The 23,281-nt window shown below is 42.4% G+C and overlaps 1 protein-coding gene across 4 annotated transcripts in view; it reads left to right on the top strand.

Annotated features, from left to right (window-relative positions):
- PPP2R2B (protein phosphatase 2 regulatory subunit Bbeta) overlaps positions 1-23,281 on the top strand; it is a 456,957-nt gene that overhangs the window by 20,683 nt on the left and 412,993 nt on the right. Inside the window, exon 1 of one of the 4 annotated variants that reach the window (XM_047731087.1) lies at positions 8,264-8,628. The exons of 2 other annotated variants lie outside the window; for them this stretch is intronic. In XM_047731087.1, coding sequence (XP_047587043.1) covers positions 8,555-8,628 — 74 coding nt within the window. In that variant the 5' untranslated portion in view covers positions 8,264-8,554. Of the gene's footprint in view, positions 1-8,263; positions 8,629-23,281 lie in introns of those variants that run through there. One more of the 4 variants, XM_047731095.1, reaches the window with a different exon arrangement.

Genomic DNA, 23,281 nt, shown 5'->3' with positions numbered 1-23,281 from the left:
CCTAGGCAGTGCGGTTCGCAGAGGGTCAGGACCCCAGAAGAACTCGGATTGGATGGTTGATGTCATTACTGTTGTTATCATTATGAAAATCAAGTCCTATTCATATGCTTTTGAATGAAGAAATACTACCTACTTGCTCTGATATCTCTTCATAAGTGAGGAGAAGCTGTATACTTTTTGTAGCTCCTGTGAGAATTAGTATATAAAATTTAGTGGAAAATGTGCTTGGCTTTATTATGCTTTTCACTGTAGAGTCTTTTCATTGAGAGACAAAATCTTCTGCTGTAACCAGCTAGGTTCTATTTTTCCCTTTGCATCTGCTTTCAATCAAGCCTGTCCTCGGTCTTCAAAATCCTCTTTAGGCTTATCTGTAGCCGCCCACCTCTTCCTTGCTTTAGTCACATGCCTAGAGAACCGTGTGAGCTGTTGGTCCAGACTCCCCATCAGCCATGTGAATGAGGTCTCTGCTGGCCTCTCAGGGAAGTAAGTCCGGGAGTGCCGTGGTGAGCAACACAGCACAATCTATGTTCCCGCTGATCTCAGACAAAAACTATCAGTTTTAAAGAATTAGATTGTTAACTAATTAAAGTAAAAGACAAAACTGCTCTGAAAGAAAACGTACAGGCTGCTGCAAAGTTGGGTAAGAGAACGAGCCAAAATCGTTTCTTGGCCAGGCAAGTTGTCTTTCAGGCCTCCGCTGAAATGTCACCGCCTTAGAGAAGCCCTCCCTGACCATCTAAGCCAAGCAGTCACTCTCTACCACAACCCCCATTTTATTTTCTCCATTCTGCTTTCTAAAAAATGGAGGTATAATTAACATATGGCATTATATTAGTTTGGAGTGTATAGTGTAGTGATTCCATGTTTGTATATACTGTGAAATGATCACCACAGTAAGTGTCGTTAGTGTTCATCACCATACATAATTACGGTGTTTTTTTTTCTTATGATGAGAACTTTTAAGATCTCCTCTCTTCGCAACTTTAAAATACACAATATAGTACTAACGGCAGTCACCGTGCTGTACATTCCATCCCATATTTATTTTATATTGGTAAGCTTGTACGTTTGGACCCCCTTCACCCATGTTGCCCACAACTCACCCACCCCACCTCTGGCAACCACCAATCTGTTCTCTATATCTGAGTTGCGGAAAGGGGGTTACTCGTTTTGTTTTAGATTCCATATATAAGTGAGATCCTATCATATTTGTCTTTGTCTTATTTCACTTAGCTTTGTATCTTCAAAGTCCACTCATGTTGTTGCAAATGGTAAGATTTCCCCCTTTGTTATGGCTGAATAATATTACATTGTATATATATATATACACATTTTGTTTACCCATTCATCCATCATTTGACACATAAATTGTTTCCATATCTTGGCTACTATAAATAATGCTGCACATAAATATGGAGATGCATCTATCTTTTTGAGTTAGTGTTTTTGTTTTCTTTGGATGAATTACTGGATCATTCCTTTTTACAATCTGAGATAATTTTGTTGATATAATGTTTACCTGTTTACTGTCCCTCTTCCTTGTTTAGAATATAAACTCAATGAGCTAAACCTCAGTGTATTATTTACTATGGCTATCTCTGGCTTCTAGAAGCCTAGTGTTTAATAGCTGCTAAAAAGATTATATGAATGGATAAAGGAACTAACCAAGAGGTTCCTCTTCCTTCCAAATCAGAATGTACCAAGCTGTGAAATTCACATACTGACTGGAGATTATGGGGGAGGGGATGAAAATTATGTCAGAATTCTGCCTGTTTCAGTGCAGATCAATTCAATCCAGCACAAACTTACCGAATTCCTTCTATGCACCAAGCAGTGAACCTCACGCTCAGGATTCAGCAGAGGAAAGTCAAAATTCTACATTCCTGCCTAAGGAATTAGACACTTGACAGCAATTATCATAGTCATGGAACGGTACTTCATGCCACATAGAATTCTGAACACTTTAATGAATTGGCTCATGTAATCTTCACTACAACCTTATATGTTAGCAATGATAATTACCCCTGAAGAAAAGGGCAGGAATCTCATCTGTCTTGTTTACTATTGATTCTTTAGTACCATGTACAGTGCCAGACATAAGTAGATGCTCAATAAACATGTTCAGTAATGAACGAGTGCTTTGAAAGGAAAGGGTGGTATTTGAGAGCCTGTGGCAGGAGGATTTGGCCCAGTCTGAGGTATTAAGTAGCCTCTCCCTGAAGATGTGACATTTTATTTAAGATTTGAGAATGAAGAGGAATTTGCTTTGCCTTGGCTTCCAAGTGAAAACCTGGCCATGTTCATCCTGACCCATCTTAAATAATCTAATTTCTGTTTTCTTGGGATTTACTTTCCTTCTGAGCAAAATGAAAAACTGTAATGATGAAATGTCCCCCAGAGGAGGTTGTAAGGACATGTGAAAAGGGAATGATCGGGGTAAGTTTCCCAGAAGAAGCGGGCTTCAGTGGGGGTGGACCATAAGCAGCGCACAGCAGTCTGTTGGGAGGCCCTGAGGCCAGGGCTCCAGCTGGGGCTTTGCAACACCAAAACGAATGCTTCTGATCTCCCAGGAGGTGGTCTGGAGAAAAGCTTGGAGCACCCCAGTCCATAGTGCATCACTCAACAATCTCCCTGTTAATTGCTTTTTTTCTGCAACTGGATGTCAGAACCTGGCATGTGGAAATCATCTGGGGTATTTCTTGTCTGTAAGCTCTGTTCTGCCAGACTCCAAGGCCCTTCTCACATGGCACCTAAAATGGGTCACCTTTATCTTTCCCTCCTCCTGGGCTCCTGGTTTCCCTTTCAGAGATCACTCTATGCTCCTGGGCCCTCCCTCCAGGCATCTCTGCCAATGCCTTTGAGCCTCCTGTCTCCTTGTCTCCCTAGAAAGACCCTTCCTTTCTTGGTCATCCTGCTCTTATCTGTGATGATATTTGCTATATAAGACTCTCAGTCTGCTGATGGGGTTAATTACGGCCAGCTCTTTATTCACTGTGGCTACAAGTAAGATAATTGCCTTTTAACGGGCACTTTCTGTAAATAAAGCCTGATGCCTAAGACTGGATCTCTGGCATGGACTTTTTGGGGCTCTGTAATCCCAAAGAATCTTTTCAGACTCCTTCCTTCCATCATAACCCCGGTGATGTTGTCATGTGTTAGTGTATTAGTCCTTCTTTTTTTTTCTTCTCTCTTTTTTTTCTGTGAAAACGCCCTCCTTTAGAGCAGGAGTCAGTAAATCACTCCATCACTCACTAATGCCAACAAAATGTTGGACCAAAGCAGTGAGACACATGATTTGGAACAAGAGTATTTGAAAAACTTTCTGTAACCCTTACCTTTCAAGCCAAAGCATGAAACGAAATACCTCACTCCTGAGGTTCTCAAAGTCCGATAAGAATCACTTGGACTATTCGCAACGACGTGGATGGAACTAGAGGGTATTATGCTGAGCAAAATAAGTCAGAGAAAGATAATTATTATATGATCTCTCTGATATGAGGAATTTGAGAGGCATGGCTGGGGGGTCGTGTGGGGTAGGGAGGGAAAAAATGAAATGAGTTGGGATCGGGTGGGAGACAAAGCATAAGAGACTCTTAATCTCAGGAAATAAACTGAGGGTTGCTGAGGGGTCGGGGCTAGGGATAGGGTGGCTGGGGGATGGATTTTGGGGAGGGTATGTGCTATGGTGAGTGCTTTGCATTGTGTAAGACTGATGATTCACAGACCTGTACCCCTGAAACAAATAATACATTATATGTTAAAAAAAAAAAAAGAATCACTTTTCATATGGAATATACAGATTCCTTGTCTGTCCTCAGGGAGTCTGAATCAGGGCGCCTGGTGGCTCAATTGATTAAGTGCCTTCAGCTCAGGTCATGATCCCCGGATCCTGAGATGGAGTCCAGCAGTGGGTTCCCTGCTCAGCAGGGAGTCTGCTTCGCCCTCTACCCCTTCCCTGTTCTCTCTCTCTCTCTGCCTGTTTCTCTCTCTCTGAAAAATGAAATCTTAAAAGAGAGAGAGAGTCTGAATTCATAGAATTGATGGCTCTGAAATCTGCAAGTTCCCTAAGTGAGGCTGGTTTTGATAATGATTATATGTTCTCAGCTTGTTTTCCCATCTGTAAAATGGAATGGTTCAGAGAATCCAAGAGAAAAAAAGATACAAACGGACACTGAAACACTCAAAATGGTACAGCGCAAACCAACTGCATTGGAATCATCTGAATGAAGAGATTCCACATTAGTTCTTTCTGCCCCTTGCCCATTCTACATCTGCGTGGAGCGGGGATGCACAGGGCTGGCACAGAATCAGTCATTTTAAAGTGGGATTGGAAAAGGCACTTTCAATGGAGGTCAAGAGGTACTGGCTGGACTGGAGCGGCCAGTTTGGAACTTGGGTGCCAGCCTCACTGATCTTTTGTTTCTAATGAAGGAGACAGGCTTTTTTGGGGGGGAGGAGGGAGTTGCTTAGTTTTTTCACTTTAATTATGGGCAGCATAATCCATGAATGTTTTCTCACTTGGGAAGTATTTACTAAGTGCCTGCTATTGACTTAGGAGGTATGTACTAAATGCCTACTGTTTATTTAAGACCAAATTATGCCAAGCAGAAGCATGTCGATTCATGAATTCCATAACAGCTTTGCCCGAGTAATATATTCCAGCTTTATAATGGGCTCAAATTCATTTCTGCTATGAAAGACCTCCACAAAGCAGTCTCAAACATCTTTCAGAAGTTTTCTCCCATATGTGTTGATTTACCCATCTAGCCATCCATCCATTCATTCACTCCTTCAACTAATAGTTATTGAGTACTCTGTGCCAGGCACCTGAGGAACAAAGATGATTTAGACATTGAGAGTTCCCTTAGGAAGTTACCAGTCTCATTGTGTAGACAAGATGGGTAGGTAAATGCAATGAGATACTGTGAGTCAGGGCTGATGTTACTGCTGCAGACATAGCAATTAAATTTAGGAAGCACTTACGTTTTGCTAAATACTGTACTAAACCCTTCATACCAGCCGTCCTCTTTGGCCCCTACCACATCATGTGAGATTATTTCTGTTATTATCCCTATTACCTATGTAATGAGGCTTAGATGACAGGTAAGTCAGTTTCAAAGACATGCTTCAACCCTGGCTGTCTAGTTGTGGCACCACCCTCCTCATCACACCTGTTCTGTCCCTGCTCTCAAGTTCCTGTCTGGCCACAGAAGGTCAGAGCATGTGCACAGCAACTGTAAACATGGCATCAGTAGTAACCATTGATCACATGGCCACAGGGCAATGGGTACTTCATGTGCTTATTGTCTCACTCAACCTGAGAAGGCACAAGGAAAACCCTGTCATTGGTCCCATCTTATGGATGCAGAAAGCGAAGCCTCACAGGTGTTAAAGTTTGTGTAGATCTACCCAACTGGTAAATGGAATACATAGGGATTCAAGTTTGGGTCAGATTGACCCCAAAGCCCACACTCTTTCCACTCCGCTGAATACAGGTCACAGGTACAATACCTCTCAGGAAGACAGCTCCGGATATGCTTTTGTGTCATGAGGCTAAGATGACCTATACAGCCAAACCAGACCATTTAGGCATTGTTTAAACGGCACCTTACTTGGGATGGCCCAGCCTTGCCAGGTGCCTGGGTCTAAGGAAGTGATGCTTTATATGACCTTTGAAGGGCTAGACATCCTGTCTCTGCCAATAGTTTGCTATCCTGTCACAATGATCTAAAAGTCAGAAAGCATATTGGTGGAAGGGTCTATTTATATATCATGGCCTGGACAAAGACCATAATTACTTTATGGCTCCAAGTTTTTGCCTCCTTGGAAAACCCAGTATGTTTCTCCAGTGCTAAGTATATCTGCAAAGAGGAGAAGCAATGAAGGATTAAAAAAAATATTCTACCAGATTTCAAGGCACACATTTCTTTTAAAGGAAGTAAATGGATATACAATGTTGTATTAATTTCAGGTATACAACATACTGATTCAACAATTCTATACATTACTTAGTGCTCACTGTGGTAAATGTAGTCACCATCTGTCATCATATAATATTATTACAATATTACTGACCATATTTCCTCTGCTGTTCTTTTTATCTCTGTGACTTATTTACTTTATAACTAGAAATTTGTACCTCTTCACCCGCCAAAACTACTTCCCCCATCTCCCCACCCACTTCTCTGGCTTCCATCAGTTTGCTCTCTGTATTCAAGTGTCTGTTTTGATTTGTTAGGTTGTTCTTTAGATTCCACAAATGAGTGAAATCATATGATATTTGTTCTTCTTTCTGACTTGTCTCACTTAGAATTATACCTTCTAGGTCCACCCATATTGTTGCACTTAACAAGATCTCATTCTTTTTCATGGCCAAGTAATATTCCATTTCATATATATCTTCCACCTCTTATTTATCCATTCATCTATTGATGGACATTTGGGTTGCTTCCATATCTTGGTTATTGTAAATAATGCTGCAGTAAACTGAGATGCATATATTATTTTGAAATAGTGTTTTTGTTTTCATTAGGTAAACACCCAGTAGTGGAATTACTGAATCATAAGGCATTTCTATTTTTATTTTTTTGAGGAACCTCTGCATTTTCTGCAATGGTTGCACCATTTTACATTCCCATCAACAGTGCACAAGGGTTCCTTTTTCTCCACATCCCACAGATGTTTGTTGTTTCTTGTCTTTTTGGTACCAGCCATTGGGACAGATGTGCAGTGGTATCTCACTGTGTTTTTTGACTTGCATATCTCTGCTGATTGATGGTATTGAGTATCTATCTCTTTGTGTGTCTGTTGGCCATCTGTATGGGTTTGTTCCTGGGCTGTCTATCCTATACCATTGATCTATAGGTCTCTTTTTGTGCTGTTACCATACTGTTTTGGTTACTATAGCTTTGTAGTATATCCTGAAATCTGAAATTATGATACCTCTAGCTTTGTTTTTTTCTCAAGACTGCTTTGGCTATTTGAGGTCTTTTGTGGGTTTTTTTTTTTATCGATTTTACGATTATTTGCTCTAGTTCTGTGGAAAATGCTATTGGTATTTTGATAGGGATTGCATTAAATCCGTAGATGGCTTTGGGTAATATGCACATTTTAACTACATTAATTCTTACAATCCATGATCACAATATGTCTTCCCATTTTTTTGTGTGTTGTCTTTAATTTCTTTTACAAGTGTCTTAAAATTTTCAGAGTGCAGGTCTCTCACTCACCTTCTTAGTTAAATTGATTCCTAGGTATTTAATCCTTTCTAGTGCAATTAGAGCAAGACATTTTATATTTTTATATTAAATCATATTTTAAAATTTGGTGTTAAATCTTATTTTTAAAAATCCCTCTCAGGGCAATATTGGTTTTCTTTTATAGACCATTACATCATTTCCTTGTGTCTCCGAATGCAGCACAAAGGACAGTCACCTTTTCTCTAGCGTAGACCATGGTGTCTTTGGCAGAACTTATCAATCCCAAACCGATACCTTGTGCTTGCCTTCTGTTAATAAGGTCTCCAAAATCATTATTATTTGATGGGTCAAAACCAAACCAGTTCCCCCATCCAAATTTATGTGGTGGTTCAACCTGTCCTCAATGAGGGGTATTCTCATTCCCTCTCTTCCTCTTGTGAAATCTGAATGTTTTGGTAAAGTCATATAATTCTTAGATCGACTTACTTTTTCCATGCCATCAGGGCACACCAGTCGGTGAAGGGTCAGTTTCCTTGGGCTTAGCCTCCGTTCTTGTGTTGTGGCTTTAAATTCTCACAGCAAATAACTCAGAACCAGGTTACTGCCTTGGTGTGACGGCTGGCAGGGGAAAAAAAAAAAGCCTGTCGTGGAGCACAGAATCTGTCTGTGTTAGCCCTCTGTCACCGGCTACTCACCCCAGCTTTGGGCTTCACCTAAATGATAAATGGTCCTATTGTTTGCGCTTTCGTATTAAAAAACCATAGAGCTAAATCTAGACGAAGCAAGGACAGAGACCCATTTCATTGCACTGTACTTTAATATTCTTGAGACCCATGGCATTACGGGTGGCTTTTTTAACAGCCATCCCTCTCCAGGGTGGAACACTGTGCTGCCTTTGTTTCATCTGATCTTCCAGCTGAAGAAGAGATGGTCACTTATCCTCAGTGCTCCCCTATCCTGCTGGATTTCTCTTGCAGGAGGAGAAACTGACCACACGGGAAAAGGTAGAGGTTTCAGGCAGGGCATTTCAGCGTGTGTTTACAGGCAGGACTGACTTACTCAGCAAATCCTGCTCGGAGAAGCTGCAGCCAATGAAGAGGCTATATCCCGGCTTGCTTGGGGGCTTCTGAGTTTGAGCTGCATGCAGAAATGTAAGGCAGTGCTTCCTGGCGCTGATGGCAAAATGGGCCCCATCTCCAGTTATTCCTCGGGCTTCCCAGCTTTGCAGATCCAGGGGAGAACCTACATAAACATATGGTGATGTAGCCAGCTTTAAAGGCCAAGAGAATCCTTATGGATTCAGGAGACTGGTTTTTTATTTAGATTTTTATTTTTTATTTTTGTTGGAAGATGAAATGCTTCTCTCGTTACCTGCCTTACATCTTCAGACCTCCGAATACCATCCTCTCTTCCAGCTGCCACACGGAAGGTACAGACCAGAGAGGGAGAGTGTCCGGGTGGGTGGGAAAAAGTGGGCTGGTGTATGACTTCCCACAGGCTCTGCTGATACTGCTTTCTGTAGCTAGCAGATGACTGTCGTTCCTGGCAAAAGCTTGTATCTAACAGACTTAGATCTGCTTCTAAAACCAGTCTGTCTTCTGTAAGGAAAGGGACGTATTTTCTAAAGGGCAGGATAATATTGCAAAGGTGATCTCAAAGCTGATCTAGCCGAGTCGGAAAAAAATCAGAAATATTTTGCCAGTTTCCCTTATTCCCCTTCACAAGCAGACAAGTAATTGGAACTCCTGTTAAGGAAGAACATTTTCAGTAGGTGCTGCCACAGACATTTATCCAAGCTCTCTGTTTTGTCACTGTCTGTTTAATAACTTGGTGCATGCCCAAGAAAGCAATTAGCAAAATAGTATTTGAGTACTACATGACTGTGGGGTGTCGGTTGTCGGATTGTTTTGTTGGGAGTCTGGACTTAGGTTGCAGAGCAGGAAGACACTGTTGACTTTCAGCGCTTGCTGGAAATGGGGTTTGTGGGGATCCTAAGTTAATGCCTTACGGCAAGGGTGAGCTGAGCCTCATACAAACAGTCCCCAGTCGCCGGTCCTTTTGGGGATCTCTGCTACCTTCTAACCTATTGCGCTCTGCATCTGTATGTATGCGCGTGTGTACTTTCTGTGTGCGTGTGTGTGTGTGTGTGTGTGTGTGTGTGTGTGTACCTCGTCAACATTCTGGCAATCCGCCTTCATCCAAATGCTGCAGGTTTCAACGCTTCTGGAGCCAGTAGCCGGTTGTGCATATTCTGTGTGTGATTTGCCTGTTTCTTTTGATCTGCTACATCCTTGAAAAAGAGCAGTTTCAAGAAAAGCGTCTGGCTGGCTGCTTTTCAGTCTGAGGCTTGCCCTACGAGTGGTACTGATTGAAGAGGGCTGGGGCAGTGAGAGGCTGCCTATACCCTCTGTCCAGCCTCACTCTCTGGAATGGAGCTGGTGAGCAGCCTGTTGCGAAAACCCACCCTTGTTTCTCCTCCTCCTCCTCCTCAGAGTAGGAGCTGGGGATCGTGGGCCATGTAGAGAAAACAAGGGGAGTGTTTATTATTCTGTGAAGTGATTTTCAGTCATTGCCCCCGGAGAAAAGCAAGTAGAAGTTTGGGATAACCCTTGAATTGAGACCAAGGATGATATTTTTCACAGACCTTCATATCTTAAGGATTTTTTTCCATTAGATATTTCCCTTAAAAATTTTATTGGTGGCTATAGGAGATGACCCACTAAGAAATCTTTCCTCTTACAGAGAGAAACTTACTATGTCTTTATGTGCATTAGGGAGGGATAGGGAATGGCATGGATAGAAATCTCCAGGGAAACTTCCCATATACAAAAGACCTAAACTCATATAGGAAGATGCCTAGATGACTTTTCTATTTCTGATTGGTCCCCTGTCCTCTCCTCCTAGCTTAGATTTTGAGAACCCAAATACGTGGTCTGTTGCTGTTTTGTATATTAATCGAACTAAAGTTCCTACCTCATACAGACAACTACCACCCCCAAGAACTTTCTTGAAGTGTTTTTTTTTAACCAAATTTAACTGTTGTGCTCCATCAAAATGGAAAGCCCATTTTATTCCCATCAAAACAATTTCTAATTTGCTACCTATCACCAGGTTTAGGGGGTGGGGGGCAAGGAGACTTGTCTTTTAATCTGTTGTGACACTCATAGACAATGGGTAGGGATAATAGCACGTGGCAAACATTAACTTTGTGAGTGAGGGGCCAGAGCTAAGCGGGGAAGGCATGAATTAAATACCAAGCAAGTAGGGCCAAGTCACTTAATTGCTCTATGCTCAATTTTACCTAAAAAATGGAAATAAAGAGACTTATTCCCAGGATATTGAGAATTCAGTGTGATCATTCTAGTTCTTTAGGAAGATTGGTACATGATATGTGCTGTCTGTTTTGCAGTCTCCTGTACTTTCTTAGGCTGTCAAGTTACCCTTTTTTTATTACATTATCTTAAGTAATGAAGAGCTTCCTCAAACACATCACAGTGTCCCTCAGGAACTAGTTACACTTACTTAGAGTTTGTCTGAGGAGAAATGTATGTGAGAATGGATAGGAGTTTGAGGTTTTATATTGTTAGCTATTATGTTGCCCTGTAGTCTCTTCTAGAAAAGTTATGGTTGCAAACTTCATATTTTATTTAAACGAAGAGTCAGAGAATGAATAATTGGTGTATATCCCTGGGAACATCAAATAACTAGAAATACCCAAACCATCCCTTTAAGATTAATTTAAGAACAACTCCAAAAGCTTCACCAATTGCTGGGGCACCTGGGTGGCTCCGTTGGTTGAACCCCCAACACTTGATTTTGGCTTAGGTTATCATTTCATGGGGGGTGGGGTTGAGCCTCATGTCTGGATTCTGCACTCAGCGTGGAGTCTGCTTGAGACTCTCTCTCCCTCTTCTCCTGTCTCTTACCCGGCTTGCGTGCTCACTCTCTCACTCTCCAATAAATAAATGAATATAATCTTTAAAAAGAAAAAAGCTTCAACAATTGCTGAGGTTCTTAGAGGGTGGAACCATTCTAGTTAAAAGACAGGTTTTCTGCCCAGCTTGTCTCCACATTGTTTTCTCAGTACAGAAATATCATGGGCTTTGAATTTTAGCTCTGCACTTGCCAACTGGCTGAGGTTGGGTAGTTATTTAACCTCTCAGAGTTCAATTTCCCACTTGCAGAACATGGATGATGATACGCCATAGGGTGGCCACAAAGAAAGATATTCACAATGCCACACATGGTGATAATCATAGTAGAAGCAATAATAGCAATAACAATAATAATAACTGACCTTCACTTCTACTGCACTTACTGTGCCCCAGACATTATCTGAGTGGATGATATAGTAATGCATTCATAGGTAGGGTAAATCAACAATATGTGGCCACAGATAATAGTTGTTTTTCCTTCCTGCTCTCACTTTCAAAATATTAAAAAAAAAAATTGTATTCCCTCCCTCAACCCCCTCCCCACAAACACAAAAATGCTTGCTTTGAAAACCTCTCAATGGTTTCTGATGGCCTAGCAGGCCCCGGGTGTTCTGACCCCTGCCTGACTTTCCTGTTTGAGCATATGCCATCTTGTCTGGTCTCCAGCCACATAGACCATTATTGGTTCCTCGGGAATCTCCCTCCCACCATAGACTTTTGGGAAGCTTCTCTCTCCCCCTAGCCCCATTCCTTGTTAATTCTGGCCTTGGACTCTCAGCTCAAGCTAAGAAGCCATCCCTGGCCCTCGGGTCATGATGGTCATAGCTCTTAGAGAACGGGATGCTTCAGAGCACCTGTCCTAGTCTGTCATCATAAATGGCCTGGCGAAACTGTTCTGTGAATGTCTTCCTGCTAGACTGAAAGCTTCATGGGAGCAGGACCCACATGTAGTTTTGCCGTCTATTATACCCCCAGCACTAAAACAATGCCAAGTACTTAATAGGCAGTCAACAAATTTTTATTGAATGGAATGATGACAAATACCAAGGCTGCTGTGGGGACACATTTTTAAAACACAGGCAAAACACATTCTACAAAGCATTAGCTGCTACAGGAATGCAAGCTGTTTTAACCATTGCTGGTCAGGTACTTTTCGTAGCCACACTTGAGGGGACTGGTTTTATGACCATGCTCTACTTTACCTTAAAATTAGAAAATATGAAGGGGAAAAAGGCCAACTAAAAAATGCTGGTGCACGAACAGGGTTTTGAGAGGACAGTTGGATTGTCTTTCCTTCTCTGTGGACCTCATTAGAAGGACACATCACTCCTTCCACCACGGTGGGGAAGCATTCATCCAGAGAACTGTTTCCAGGATTAGAGGCACAGAATCTCAATCACAAGCAAAACAAAAACAAGAACAAAAACAAAACAAAACAAAACAAAACAAAAAAACCATTCCAGACAGGACAGAGATAAGAGAACCAGTCAAGTATGAGGAGCCTTGCCTGATATTTTCCAGTGGACCTAATTTGGCACCCAACATGGGCCTTTTCTAGGCCCTTGAACAGATGAGCAGAGGTATTCTCTCTTCCTGAAGGGACCAGGGTCATGTGACTTGCCCCAAGACATTTCCTTTCCCTGAGAAGTCGCCCTCATGTTTCCGTGCTGTAAAACACTGCTCATCTCTTAAAAGTCAACTCCAGTTGAGGCTTCCCAGGAAGACTTCCTCAAGAGCTCCAAAGAAGGACTTGCTATTCTGAGTCATGCAAACCATAACAGTTGTGGGAAGAAGGCTCCAGAAGGAGAAGCCAAGCAGCACTACAAGAATCCCTGGCCGTGTGCGCCAGGCTGGGCCAGTATCGTCTCCTTTGCTGCTCACACGATCTCATCTCAGATACTGTTCTCTCCATGTTATAGGGGAGGAAAGTCACACACACAGGCCATACTTAGTAAACCCGCAGAGCTAAGACTCAAGTCCACACTTTCGGAATCAGAAATCAGTGCTCTTAACTCGCACCTGACACATTTCCTCCAGAGTACCAGCATGAGAACAGCCTTCGGATTGGATGGCCCCAGTCTGTTCACATGTCTGTGTCCTGGTGGCCAGGAGCAGCTTGGGTACAGGAATTCTGCCATTTGTCTTTAGGCTCTGAGTCCTGGTTAGCACAGACCTTGACTGGGAGTAGATGGTTAAGGAATGCTTCATAAATAAAACACTGAATGGGAGAGTGACCAGTCTGCCTATGTATCCATGGTTCTCCTTTGGGAGGAGGAACCCAGAAGCACAGTACCTTCCAGAGACCCCCAAAAGCAGGCTTACTGGAAGCCTGTACCCACGTTCAGAAAAATACACACTTTTCTAACTCTTTATCATGTTGTAAATGATAATAAAATAATAACTAAAGCATACAATGCTCATTATTTATCTGGCATAATTCTAACATATACATGTTTGTGGACGTAGGAACGGGTGTGTGTATTCCTCATCTTAAACCTCTCTGAGGGAAAGTTGTTGTTATCCTCATTTTGTAAATGAGGAAACTAAGACACAGAGAAGTTAGGTAACTTGCCTAAAGTCACACAGCTGTGAAGTGCAAGGATTAGGATTAGAACCCATGCATTCTGGTTCTGAGGTACATGCTACAACAGGATCCATTCTTCTCTTTTGTGCCTTTTAATATATTTATGGAATTCTTGTTTTTCATGTTTTTGGAATTCTCTTCTTAGCCCCTTCCACATATGTAGAACCACCCCACTCTTTAGGCCCACATCAAACACACTTCCACCCACAGCTTTCCCTGACTGTTCATTTTCTCAGCTGCATTTAAAGCCTTTTCCACACATGCACTGTGATTCTCTTATAACATAGAGGTAATATTAGGCCACCTGACCAGGTTATTGTAAGGATTAAGTGAGACAGAATCTTACATTGCTTGACATTTATATATATATATATTTATTTATTTATTTATTTTTTACATTTTCTACACAGTATCTGTTTTGTCCCTGCTTTCATCCAAGGCCAGCACATACTGGGGAGCTGGATCCCACTCCTGACACCAACTCCAGCCCTTCATCCTGCACTTGTCCGCTGTCTGTGCCTCATCATTAAGGCTTTTCTCTCTACAGGATCGCTGGTGTGGTTCCCCAACAGACTGTCAGTCACCCTGCTTTAAATACTCATCTCACAGTCCTGTATCCACCTCTAGCTACTGCCCATTCCCTACTCCTCTTTGCAGAAAAATGCCTTGAAAGAGTCATCTATATACAGTTGTCACCTCTTTTCCCATCTCTGCCAAAGCTGTTCTTGGGAGAGTCCCCCGTGGCCCCCTCACTGATCTGGCCCATCCTTCTCAGCCAGGTTCCTCCTAAGGCAGCTCTCAAGCACCCTTGGCACAGGCAGTCACTGCTTTCTTCCCGAAAGGGCTCCTTGTCCCGGCCTCAGGGCCCAGAGTTCCTCTCCGTTTCCTTCTCTGGCCATTGCCAGGCCTCAGACTTCTGCCTATTCCTCCTCCTCCTCTTGAGCCATAAACACACAAGCCCAGGCCAGAGGCTTCTCCTTAACCTGCTCTTTCTCCTAGGTGGCCTCCACCAACCCCATGGTATGAGACATCGTCTTCTCAACCCGTATCCCCAGCTCCAGCCTCTCACCCCAAATGCAGACCAGTGCCCCAAATGGCCTACCCAGCATTCCCGCTGGGATGCAATAGTGGCCTCTAAACCTGACTCCTCATTCCCCTTGAGAAAAACCTGCTTATCCAACTTCTTCTCCAGCTTAAGGAATGAGAACTCCAGTTTCCTAGTTACTCCAGCCAGAAAACCTGGAGTCATTCTTTGTTTCTGTTGTTGTCTCATATCTTTCTTCTAGTTCTACAGTGAATCCTCTGGGCCTAACCTCTAAAAATATTCCGAATCCAATTACATCTTATCAAATCTATCACTTGAATGTTTCTTTACCAGAGAGGCCTTTCCTGGCCTTCCTGCCTAAGATCTCTCTCTTTCCATCTCTCAATCTCTATTGCCCAAGCTCCCCCTCCACCCAAATCTCTCTCTGTCCCTGTCTCTCTCTCTTACACACAGACACACACTCCCTAGTTATCTTTACACTGCTTTAGCCCTTCTCTTACTGGACATGTCCTATATCCAGTTACTTACTTGTTGCCCTTCTTTTTGCCCTGTAGAATGTAAGCTACATAACAGCAGAGGCTGTCTCTGTTTTGTTCACTCCTATATATCTTCAACACCTAGAACAGTTTCTAGCACATAATAAGCACATATTAGATACTTGTTGATTGAATGAATGGGTGTATGAATGAAGGTTTATGCAACCTTTCAGTAATAAAGTAGGGAGAATGGACTCTGAAACCAGATGAACCTGAGTTCCAGTCTCACATGGAAAATTACTCACTGGGTAACCTTCATTTACTTAACTGGTGTATTTCCTTCTCCAACAATAACATATCAGGGTATTGTTATGAAGGTGAAAAAAATTTCTTTACAATTTTATAAAAAATGCCTGTTAGTATTCAGTGAATGAGACTTAACAGTATTTCTTCTGATTTTTTAAATTAAATTAAATTAAATTTTCTTTCAGTGTTCAAAGATTCATTGTTTATGCACCACACCCAGTGCTCATGCAATATGTGCCCTCCTTAATACCCACCACCTGGCTCACCTAATGCCCCCACCCCTCCAAAACCCTCAGTTTGTTTCTCAGACTCCACAGTCTCTCATGGTTTGTCTCCCCCTCCGATTTCCCCCAACTCACTTCTCTCCATCTCCCAATGTCCTCCATGTTATTCCTTATGCTCATAAGTGAAACCATATGATAATTGACTCTCTCTGTTTGACTTATTTCATTCAGCATAATCTCCTCCAGTCCTATCCACGTTGATACAAAAGTTGGGTATTCATCCTTTCTGATGGAGGCATAATACTCCATTGTATATATGGACCATATCTTCTTTAGTCATTCATCTGTTGAAGGACATCTTGGCTCTTTCCACAGTTTGGCTACTATGGCTGCTGCTATGAACATTGGGGTACAGATGGCCCTTCTTTTTACTACATCTGTATCTTTGGGGTAAATACCCAGTAGTGCAATTGCAGTGTCATAGGGTAGCTCTATTTTTAATTTCTTAAGGATTCTCCACACTGTTTGCCAAAGTGGCTGCCCAACTTGCATTTGCACCAACAGTGTAAGAGGGTTCCCCTTTCTTCACATCCTCTCCAACACTAGTTGTTTACTCTCTTGTTGATTTGGGCCATTCTAACTGGTATAAGGTGGTATCTCAATGTGGTTTTGATTGGAATCTCCCTGATGGCTAATGATGATGAACATTTTTTCATGTGTCTGTTAGCCATTTGTATGTCTTTTTTGGAGAAGTGTCTGTTCATGCCTTCTGCCCATTTTTTGATATGATTGTCTGTTTTGTGTGTGTTGAGTTTGAGGAGTTCTTTATAGATCTTGGATATCAGCCCTTTGTCTGTAGTGTGATTTGTGAATATTTTCTCCCATTCCTTGGGTTGCCTCTTTGTTTTGTTGACTATTTCCTTTGCTATAAAAAAGATTTTTATCTTGATGAAGTCCCAAAAGTTCATTTTCACTTTTGTTTCCTTTGCCTTTGGAGACAGGTCTTGAAAGAAGTTGCTGTGGCCAATGTCAAAGAGGTTACTGCCTATGTTTTCCTCTAGGATTTTGATAGATTCCTGCCTCACTTTGAGGTCTTTTATCCATTTTGAGTTTATCTTTGTGTGTGGTATAAGAGAATGGTCAAGTTTCATTCTTCTATACATAGCTGTCCAATTTTCCCAGCACCATTTATTGAAGAGACTTTTCCCCACTGTATATTTTTTCCTGCTTTGTCGAAGATTATTTGCCTATAGAATTGCAGGTCTACATCTGGGCTCTCTATTCTGTTCCACTGGTCTATGTGTCTGTTTTTGTGCCAGTACCATGCTGTCTTGGTGATCACAGCTTTGTAGTAAAGCTTGAAATCAGGCAACATGATGCCCCCAGTTTTTTTTTTTTTTTTTCCAACATTTCCTTAGCAATTCGGGGTCTCTTCTGGTTCTGTACGAATTTTAGGATTGTTTGTTCCAGCTCTTTGAAGAATGCCAGTGGAATTTTGATCAGTATGGCATTGAAAGTATAGTTTGCTCTAGGCAGTATAGACATTTTAACAATGTTTATTCTTCCGATCCATGAGCATGGAATGCTCTTCCATCTTTTTATGTCTTCTTCAGTTTCTTTTGTGAGTGTTCTGTAGTTCCTCGAGTACAGATACTTTACCTCTTTGGTTAGGTTTATTCTCAGGTATCTTATGGTCCTTGGTGCTATAGTAAATGGAACCGATTCTCTAATTTCCCTTTCTATATTTTCATTGTTAGTGTATAAGAAAACAACTGATTTCTGTACATTGACTCAAACACTTCAAAGTATAGGGATGGAGGGTACATTCCTCAACTTCATAAAATCTGTCTATGAAAAACCCACAACGAAAATCATTCTCAGTGGGGAAAAGCTGACAGCCTTCCCTTTGAGATCAGGAACATGACAAGGATGTCCACTCTCACCACTGTTGTTCAACAACGTACTAGAAGTCCTAGCAGCAGCAATCAGACAACAAAAAGAAATAAAAGGTATTCAAATTGGCAAAGAAGTCAAACTCTCTCTTTTGCAGATGACATGAGACTTTATATGGAAAAACCAAAAGACTCCACCCCAAACTGCTAGAACTCATATAGCAATGAGTAATGTGGCAGCATACAGTATTTCTTCTGTATCCCCTACTGCATTTACCACAGCAACAGTCACATAAAGGTATTTGTAGTGCCATACTGATTGAATCATTTTTGCCTACTTACATAGCTAGCATTGGTGAGGGCTTGTAATTTGCCAGACCTTGTGCTAAATTCTTTAGTTACCGCCTCTCATAAATCTCAGGAAAACATCACAACATCTAGTTGTCCTTATTTTACAGATGAAGTAACCACAAAATTGTATGATAATTTACTGAAAGCCACATGGCAAATATGGAGTAGGTCAGCGTTTTGTACCCAGACTATTAGATTCTAGAGCCCAGGTTCTTATCCGCTCCATAATATACTGGATTTTACAATACAATGCATAAATACAGCATTTTAAACATTGTTCTCAGCACATGGAAATTTAAAAGATGTAAAGGACTCATCAGTATTTTAAGAAGTTACAGTCTGGTGGGGGAGAGGAAGGCATGCATACACAACTCTAACAGGGGATTTTAACCTGATTAGGCATGAGAATCAGCTGTGGCAAATGAACAGGGACATCTCCACCATGTCCCTATTGAATAAGATTACCTGGAAGGGGGCCCCAGGAATCCTAGTTTTAAAAGATGCCCAGGTAAATCTTTTTTCTTTTCTTTTCTTTTCTTTTCTTTTCTTTTCTTTTCTTTTCTTTTCTTTTCTTTTCTTTTCTTTTCTTTTCTTTTTTCTTTCTTTCTTTCTTTTTTTTTTTCTTGTTTGTTTGTTTGAAGATTTTTTATTTATTTGACATGGGGTAAGGGAGAGGGAGAGCAAAAGCAGGGGGATCAGGAGGCAGAGGGAGAGGGAGAAGCAGGCTCCTTGCTGAAACAGGGAGCCTGACGCGGGGCTCAATCCTAGGATGCCAGCATCATGACCTAAGCAGAAGGCACCTATTTAACTGACTGAGCCACACAGGCACCCCTACCCTGGTGAATCCTATGAACAGTCAGAGCTGGGAACCTGAGTCTATGAGAAACAATGGTTAGGGCTGAGGAATATATTCAAAGGGAGGAGCTTTGGGAGAAAGAGAACAATCAGTTGTGGGTCCCTTTGAACTGACAGAGTAAGATCCTGCAGCTAAGAAGAGATCGCCTTTGGTTAAGATGCCTGATGTCTGGCAGATAAGTGGCTGTCCTGGGAAGATTCGAGGTCAGTGTTACTCATTTACCCATTCTGTGGAACTTCACTGAGCTTTTGTCTGCTTCATGGTAACTATGGATTTGCTTTAAGAGTGTCTATTTGGATACCAGCTAAAACATCCAGTTTTAATAAAACGTATTCAGCCCAAGTCATTCAGTTTCTTGGGCTTTAGTTTTGTCTCTTCATAAGGGAGAATAAAAATTATGCCCATATCAAGGAGTTGCTTTAGTGAGTAAACATGATAATTCATACAAAGCGTACAGCGTGCTATCCAGTGCATATGAAGAGCTCAGTGAGAGCTGTTACTATGAATATGATTCATATTAGTGGAGGCCTCAGAAGTCAACTTTGCCCTGAGTAGTTTGATGCAATGCAGTGATGGAAAGAATCCTAGGCCAGTGGTCCAGAGACACATATGTTCTGGTCTTCTCTAGACATTGATGTCCCTTGATAAATTGCCTAATCCTGCTGTGCCTTGAGGTCAAACTGCAACATAATAAAACATGGTAGTATTGGTGTGAGACTAAATGACAGTGCTTTGTGAAGTATGTCCCCCTCTTGAGCTACCCATATTAAATCAGAAGCCAGGAATGGTAACTGATTTCTAGGAGTTCTTGATAAAATCGTAAGTAACTTAGCAGCCGATAAGAAATGTGGAAGACAGAGAATAATGTTGAGTAAAAGCCAACGGGGAGTCAGGCGCTCTCCAGGAGTTATTTTCATGGGGAGATAATTATCACAATAATCGTGCGTGCCAATAGGCACGTTTTGCCAGTGAAGATCCTGGGAGAGGACTGGTGAGGTGAGCCATCCAGTTGGAACAGACTTGGGCTTTGGAATCAGTTAAATGAGAGTTCCAAATATGACTAAAGATATTTATCCTCTGAGTGTCTGTTTTCTCAAGGGTAAAAGAGAAGAAATTAGGTTTCCTTTTCAGGTCTATTGTAAGGACTAAAGACATTGAGTGAAGCGTGCCTGATGGCCACTGAGTAGATGGTCCCTGTACTTACTGTGACAGTTTCTTTGTTCCAAGCTGGTCTGAGGGCACATCCTTGGTTCCTCCCACACCATCATGTTCTCATCCAAAGGGGGAAAAAAAAAAGGTTCGCTTTTGAATTCTTTAGTTCTTTCAACCTTCATCACCTTTGCTGCTTGTGTGTCATGAACACTGGCCAGCACAGTTCTGATGTGTATTTGCAAATTCACTGTTTGTCTTTAGTACTTGTGCCCCAAGGCAATTCCTTCCTTTGGACTCAGTTTTATTAAATTGAATAGAGAAATCACCAGTGGTGAAATCATCACCATCGTTAGAGAGACTGGCCCATTAGTTTTCTGAGTCATTGTTTCTTCCCTGGCAGATGGAGCTGGGAGAAAAGATGGGCCAAGATGGCCAAAGCCTTTATCTTCCCAAGTAGCTGCAAAAGCACAATTAGTAGGCAAAGCAAACAAAAGCAAATGGATACCTGACTTCAAAGATATGCATGAAAGGCTGCTCTGCATCCTATGGTTGACAAGTGGGAATGTCCCTTACCTAGAAATTGTAGGAGCAAATTGAATGGTCAGTGAATCTTCTTGCAAGAGAAATTAGTTGTGAATTCCAAAATTACAAGCATGTGCATAAAGAACATCTCTCTTACATGTCAGAGATGGGCTAGGCAGTGGGTTCACCGGGGATAAACATACATATGGTTCCCGCCCTACTGGAACACTGAATCATCAGGTTACTGTTAACTGTGGCAAATGTAGTAGTGGCAAGGACGTAGAGAGACATGGTCCAATAGGGTTTTGGACTGCCCAGGAAGAGGAGGACGTCTTCCCTGAAGAAGTGTCTCTTGAGCTGAGATCTGAAGGAGAAATACGACTTACATAAAGGTGGAATGAGAGAGAATTTTCCAGGGAAAGGAGACCATGTTGAGAGGCCCTGTTACCAGAGGGTCATTGGTGAATGTGAGATTCTTAAGGAAGGTCAGTGTGATAGGCACGTGGAGACCCAGCAACAGAACAGCGAAGAAATAGGTCCTAGAGTGGTGGGTTCTGCACACCTCTCTGATGGCAATTACAGCCTTGACCCAAAGAGCAACTGGAAATTATTGAAGGGTATGACTCTGGGGGGAAAAGAAAGTCCATATTTGCAACATGAGAAGATTCGTCTGACTGCTGGCAGACTAGAAGGGCTAAGCAGTGGGTGGATCCATCTTGGGGAGTTGGCCGCTAAAAGTCCCTGTCCTTGCATTTCGGGGGAACAGGTCGATGACAGTCTGTATGCCCCAGATTCCTTAAGGTTCATTTGGTGTCTGAATCCAGTGCAGAAACCTGTCCATTGTCTTGACATCCAGCCCAAAAAAGTTTCTTCTCAATGAGCAGTGGCAGGAATATGCTATGCTCTGTTCTGAAGAGGCAGTAAACATTCCCAGCACTGAAAAATAGATCGAGTGTGCTCTGCCAGACACAACACTCGCGAAGCATGATATTTAGAAGGAAGAGAAAGTCTGTGTTGGTACCAAACCACTAAAGATGTTTTCCTATCATGTTTGTTCAGCACAAAATGGCTGCTCCGTCAAAGCTTCTAGATAGAACAGTACATCTGCCCAGCTGTGTATAATCATGTAGACACGGCAAGGTGACCTTCTCAGGAGAGGACCGACCAGAAGTCAGTCTCCTGGGCAAGGGTTAGGAAGCCCTGTTCTACCTTCGTTATTAATTCATTTTCTCATGGTCCTATATCCAAGATGGGGGAATGTCTCAGCATGTGGGTGAAAGCTTCCAATGTGAAATACTGCAGGAAAGCAGCAGGTAGCACATTAACCAAAAAGGCGTGATATTGGCTGTCGGGAAACTGTGTGTTGGAGCCCTAAAGGAAACACAGTCCAGTTGAAGAAAAAAAGAAAAAGATAGTAAGCAAGGAAAACAAAGTCAGGCCCAACCCTTAGGCCACCTATTTCCATCCCATTAGAAAGAATCCTAGAACATCTGTTTGGGAGCAGGCCTCTGAAACAGTCTGGCCTTCCTGGGATCCCTGAGTCTCGAACAGCACTCCTGACTCAGAGAACTGGAGAATTCACTTCCTGCCAAAGCTGACCCTTTTGCTTCAGGACCCTGCTGACTGTCTCTAGATCTTTAAGTTGAGCTGGACTCTGTTTCTTAGAATCATTGCAGTCAGTTTCTTCTCAAATCACAAATCTGAGGCCTTTTCCTCATGATAGTTGTACTTTATGAGGATGATTTTTGTACCGTGTGCAGGCTTAAGATTCCAATTTGCTACAAGTAGCCTCCTCTGACTTTACCTACAGTCATGGTCATAACAAGGAGCTTCGAGGGGCTTTACCCTGTTCTAAGTGTTTTCATGTATTAGCTCATTTAGTTGTAGTAACAGCGAAGAGGAAATTCTACTATGCCCATTTTACAGATACACTGAGGCCAGAAAAGTAAATAACCTGCCCGAAGTCACCCAGTTAGCAAGCAGCAGAGAGGTAGGACCTGACCCCAGGTAGGCTGGCCCCGGAGCTTTGTTCTTCCGCTTGTGGTGCAGGGAAAAGCACAGGCTTTGCTCTCACTGTCTCGCCTTTGAATCCAAGTTCCAACACTTCCTGTGACCACTTGCTTCAGATTAAGCCTCCATTTCTTCATCCATGAGATGGGGAACCAGGACCCCTACCTCCGTGCCGTTGCGGGAATACAGAAAATAATGTCTTCCTTGCCCACCCTGCCTTCACACACAGGCTGATAGAATCAGTAAATGTGTGAGTATGTGAATGAAGACCCTCTGGGGTCAGCCTTCCCTAGCAAAGCTTTCTTATTCTTTTCCCCAATTCTTAAGTGAAATACCTATTTTAGGTTGCCTTCAGGCGATCGGCCAGAAACAGGGCATCCCAGCATAAGCATAGGACCGCAGGTAGGAATGAAAACAAAACTATATGATAGCATCACCACAGATCATTGCTCCACTCCCCCCCCCCCAGGCCAGACTCGAGAGCACTGGGCACCCTAGAGATAAAGCTGACATGCTCCAAGAAAGTGGCCTTTCAGATTATGGAATGTCCCTGTTCGAAGCCCATTTCTATGAACGGCTTCCTATTTTACCCAGTGAAATCTGAAGTCTTCCAGTGGCCTACAAGGCCCAAGAGATTTGCACCCTGATGACCTCCTGTTACCTCCCCCTTCACTCAGCCCACAACCAGCCACACTGACCTGCTTGCTCTTCCTCCAGCAGCCCAAGCGC

The sequence above is a fragment of the Lutra lutra genome, chromosome 5, assembly GCF_902655055.1.
Source record: "Lutra lutra chromosome 5, mLutLut1.2, whole genome shotgun sequence".
In the NCBI taxonomy this organism is placed as follows: Eukaryota; Metazoa; Chordata; class Mammalia; order Carnivora; family Mustelidae; genus Lutra; species Lutra lutra.
Note: the sequence above shows the minus strand (reverse complement) of the source record. Positions and strands in the feature narration are given on the sequence as shown.